At 36.6% G+C, this 4,573-nt stretch overlaps 1 protein-coding gene across 1 annotated transcript; it reads right to left on the reverse strand.

The window, feature by feature from the left end:
- Positions 1-475: 475 nt before the first annotated feature.
- Positions 476-4,234, reverse strand: LOC18106161 (cycloartenol-C-24-methyltransferase). The gene is given in 15 exon segments (XM_052448135.1): positions 476-732; positions 1,416-1,514; positions 1,743-1,868; positions 2,006-2,042; positions 2,044-2,066; positions 2,144-2,260; positions 2,392-2,475; positions 2,637-2,684; positions 2,869-2,923; positions 3,339-3,394; positions 3,515-3,584; positions 3,710-3,774; positions 3,904-3,912; positions 3,992-4,052; positions 4,152-4,234. Coding segments are annotated over 15 exon segments (987 nt in total). The 3' UTR covers positions 476-678.
- Between the last annotated feature and the right edge of the window lie 339 nt (positions 4,235-4,573).

Raw genomic sequence — 4,573 nt, forward strand, 5'->3', positions numbered from 1 at the left:
TAACAATAGTGATAAGCAGGAAATAGTGCCCAAGCCATGAAAATCACTTGGAGAATTTTTGTTTTATTGCTATGCTTCGGCTAAGGCTACCATTTGGTTGCTTCGCTGCATTTTCAATTTTCTTCAACCAGTTTGTGCACAAAATCTACCTCAAAAACAAACACATCTTCGTTTGTCCGCCGAGAGAAAGCATTATTAAGATAATACCTTTATCAGAACTAGTCAGGCAATACCATCCCCAGGTCAAATTTTCATTTTTTAATCCGAATGCTAATCGCATACACGATCCTCTAGCATATTCATTTATAATTTTTCATCTAAATCCTAAACTCAGCTCCAACCCAAACCTGCTAATCTTTCTGCTGTTCTTCATCCAGATACATAGCAGTAAAATTAAACATCAAAGATACTGCAGCTGTGAAATTCGAACTGACATGGCATTTGCAAGGTTACAGCTAAGAGAAGTATGCAAGAATTCGAGTCCAATGTGTATTACCTTTTTTTATTAAATAAAAAATAGCACGTAGTTAAGTAGACACATTAACTGAATTTGAGTCCAATATGCATAGGCAATTCTCACCTCTGGTTTCCAAGCAGCGAATGTGCACCAGAATTATTTTTCAAGAATCAGGGGAAATGTGAAAAAACCTTGGAAGCATCTTGTAGGTTTTATTTGGCCTACAAAAGAGGCTTCCGAGCGAGGAAAAAGTACATAGGTGTGAAGATTCCCATCATGCATGAATCAAGGGCAGAATGATCATACAGTGAGAGCATGCATGCTAAGAAAAAACTTTGCTGTTTAAACCAGATTGAATGTGCAAATCGACCTGTGACCCAGCTGAGTAAACTTAATGAGACTAGAAGGGTGAGTTATGCAAGCATTCAGGATATCTAGTTTGTGTTTTAATGTATTGGATCCAATGGCCAGGCTAACATTTTACCAGTCTGTCATTTCCTGTTATTATATATCACTGGAAAGAGCCTTCCTGGTTTATCAATGAAGAACAGGAACTGAAAGCAAGTTAAGGATAAATCCTGATTACCAAAACTAAATTCCTCTCCTTTTCTACTTCTTCTATTTCTCCTTCTCACCTGAAACAGAGGAGGTTCCTTCATAATTTCCAACCTTGTTCTTTCCATGTATCTATCAGCCAATGGGGGGTTGGAGGTGGGTAGGGGCAATGTTAAAAGGCTGTGAAGCCAGCGATGCAAGAGAAGTAAAAGGGTAAAGAATTCATCCTTTCTAAAGACTCGGAATTTTAGTGCTTAAAGATTTTTTGTATGCATGCTGCCTGCAGAATAAGATTTGTTATGAGAATTAAAGAAATATTTTGAGTTCCATTTTTAAAAATGATATACGAATGGTAAGCCCACAATGAGTTAGAGATGCAGTTGAACTATTAGGAGAGGATTTACCTTCCGCCTTCAACAAGTGCATCTGCTGCTTTCTCCAAGAAAGCCTGAACTCTTTGGCTACCCTCTGGTGCAAGGTGCAAGAACTCTAAGGTTTTGACCTAAATGAGCAATAAATATTTGACTTACGGATTAATTTGCAAGGAGTTAGGGATAGAACTACATTTGATTGATTTGAAAGCATAAAAGAAATTTATTGATCTTATTCATCCTCGCAACTCTTAACCTCATCTCATTCTCTCCATATTTTAGCCAACAACAAAAAAGAAGAGAAGCCAATATGATTGTAAGAACTTCTGGTTTAAAAGAAAGCACCAAAATACTTGTACCATGTTCCTAGTGATGAATCGTCCAACAGCTGTTACACGGAAACTGCTTAGTGTGAACTGATTTTTGTCAAGAGGAAAATACCAAGGTAGAGGTGAAGCCACAGCAACATCCTTCTCCCATACAACCTAAAAAACAAGAGAATAGAAAAACATATAGGAGAGTAGAGGATGTTTTCCAGAGCATGGACTCCGTATATTTTTCTTAACTTAAAACTATACAAGTAGAGTTCATGGAATAGTTCAACCAACACAATGTCACTAACCTCGAAACCTGCAAGTTGCAGAGCTTCAAGACATTCTCCCATTGCCAAGCTCAACTTCTCCCTGTTTCCAAAAGCATAATTGATTTACCGCACCCTACGCGCAAACATCAGAATAAGGGGCGAGTTTATGCAGGAAACCTTAATCCTTTGGTGTTCTTGGTTCAGAGGGTCAAATGATTCAGTTATGCACCATTCATAAGCAGCAAAACACTGGCCAGGTTTCAACACTCTGTAAATCTCTTTATAGCAATCACGCTATTTCATCCAAAAAACAGAGTAAAATAACTTCAGATAAAAAGGATTGTCTACAATTGAAGCATATGCAATGAAGGCTATATCATAACTTGTCACATTGAGAGTTCATTCAAGTTTGGAGTATGACATACCACATCCGGTGCATGGCAAGTGGCTTCTATTGCAAATATTGCATCAAACGTGTTGTCAGAAAATGGCATTTTCATGAAATCAGCCTGCATCGTCATAAAACATGAGGCGTGAAGGGCTCCAACATAGACAAAAGCAGATGTGGAGGGCATAAAGCAATTGAAGTGTCGAACAAATTAACATCTCAGCACAACAGAGATTCACAGCTGAAACTGATGACATTTGCATGAGATACAATTTATCCAACCTTCACATAGTTGCAAGTTTTGTCCACTCCCGCCATGCGATTTAACTCCTAATAAAGAAGGAAAATCTTGAAGATATGGTTGAAAAAATAATTTGACACTTTCTCTGGTTGCAGAAATGGAAAAGTTCCAATGAACTCCCAATTTGAAAACCCCACAATATTATGGAACTTTGAAACTTTTCATAAATAAGTAATGTCCACATGCATTTTATCACATAGCAAAATCACATACCTCTCCTCTTGATATTTGATATTCGTTGTTGTTTACCCCTGTTATCAACGTTCCACTGCAAAATCTCATCAAAATCATGGCCATTGATTAAATTAATTAGAAATTAAGCATCAAACTCAACATAAAAGTACCAGAATTTTCCACTTTTCCAATCAACATAATAGAAGAAAATACAGCGATTACTCAGCTAGGAAAAGAGTCAAGCACTATCAATGACATCAAACTCTTATCACATGTTAAAGATACTGCAAACAATGAAAACATAGTATGCTGTTTGGAGCAGCTATTCAAAGAAGTTATGGTGTTACAGTGTACAGCCCAAGTAGTGAGCTATTCAAACTATTTTCTGATGAATTCCTATATCCCACAAAGAAGAAAGGTTTTGATCCACTACTTAATAAATGCATAGCTAAGAGAACGAAGATACTAAAACTTCGATAATGAAGAGTTCCCTTATCCTTTTCGATTACCTGAATCTAGCAATTTCTCTTAATGGCCCTCCAATTCCACAACCAACATCTAACACCTGAGTTTGAGAAATACAAGTTCAATTAATTAAATAGTTTGGTAAGAAAGCTTTAAAAAAATGTCCAATTTCACCAAGATTTTATCACATTACAACAAATAAATGATACTAAGAAATCACCTTCTGTCCTTTCTGCAAACCTAACTGCCCATGTCTCTTGATGCTCTCACGAAGAGACTCCCACTTCCACCTATGAATACATAAATAACATCATCTATCATCACTCCAACATGGGAACCCCACCAAAACTCCATGCTTACATCCCTAATAGAAGATTCAAAAGTTTCACATTGGCAATCACTCCTCGGTCCTCACCTAGGAGCAAAATGGAAAGATTCACCCCAACCATATTCATAGAAGCTTGTCACAAGGTCATAGTACTTGTGTTAACACCGATCACTGAGTTTTTCACACGTAACAACTTGTTAACCTGAAAACCCACAAGGCATTATATCACTATTTATCAAAACCAACTACTATCAACAAAAATCGTTATACAAATCATTTACCAATAACCCCTGACAAAAATCCAAGTAAACTAAACATGAGCAAGAGCATAATTGAATGACTAGAGCCAATAGTTTTACAAGGCCTTACCATGTCAGTGTAATTAGCTTCTCTTTCCTCATCATCTCCCCCAACATGGTACTTCTCATATCTACATTTTAACACTATATAGTTCAGTAACAAATCATAAAACATGACAAACCCAGAAAGGAAATGTGATAAAAGTAAATGAGACAGAGAAAGAACTTGCTTTTTGACAGCAGATTTCACTTGGGTTTTCTCAATTTTCCCTCCAACGTTGGAAGCTAGATAAAATGCCCCACAATTTGACATCTTGCAACCAAAACAATACGAGTTCACTGTTTAAGTTTGAGTTTTACCTCTTTGACAGAAAGAAAGAAGCTCCCTCAAGGAGGGCAGCAACTAAAAATCATCGTTAGGCAACTAAAACCACCTTTCTGCACGGAAATAGTAGCTTGTGCCTAATGGTAGTTTAAAGATCGGAAAGAAAATTATGTGAAGGAAATGAAATAGAAAGGAGACAAGGTGCCATGCAAGTGCATTAGATAAGCAATGAAATTAGTATTTTATGGTTTTTTATTTTTACCAGAAATTTTTCAAGTAAACCTTTAATTAATAATTTCTTTTCTTAATAGATTAGGAGATTATTCT

The sequence above is a fragment of the Populus trichocarpa genome, chromosome 16 (genome assembly GCF_000002775.5).
Source record: "Populus trichocarpa isolate Nisqually-1 chromosome 16, P.trichocarpa_v4.1, whole genome shotgun sequence".
Taxonomy (NCBI): Eukaryota; Viridiplantae; Streptophyta; class Magnoliopsida; order Malpighiales; family Salicaceae; genus Populus; species Populus trichocarpa.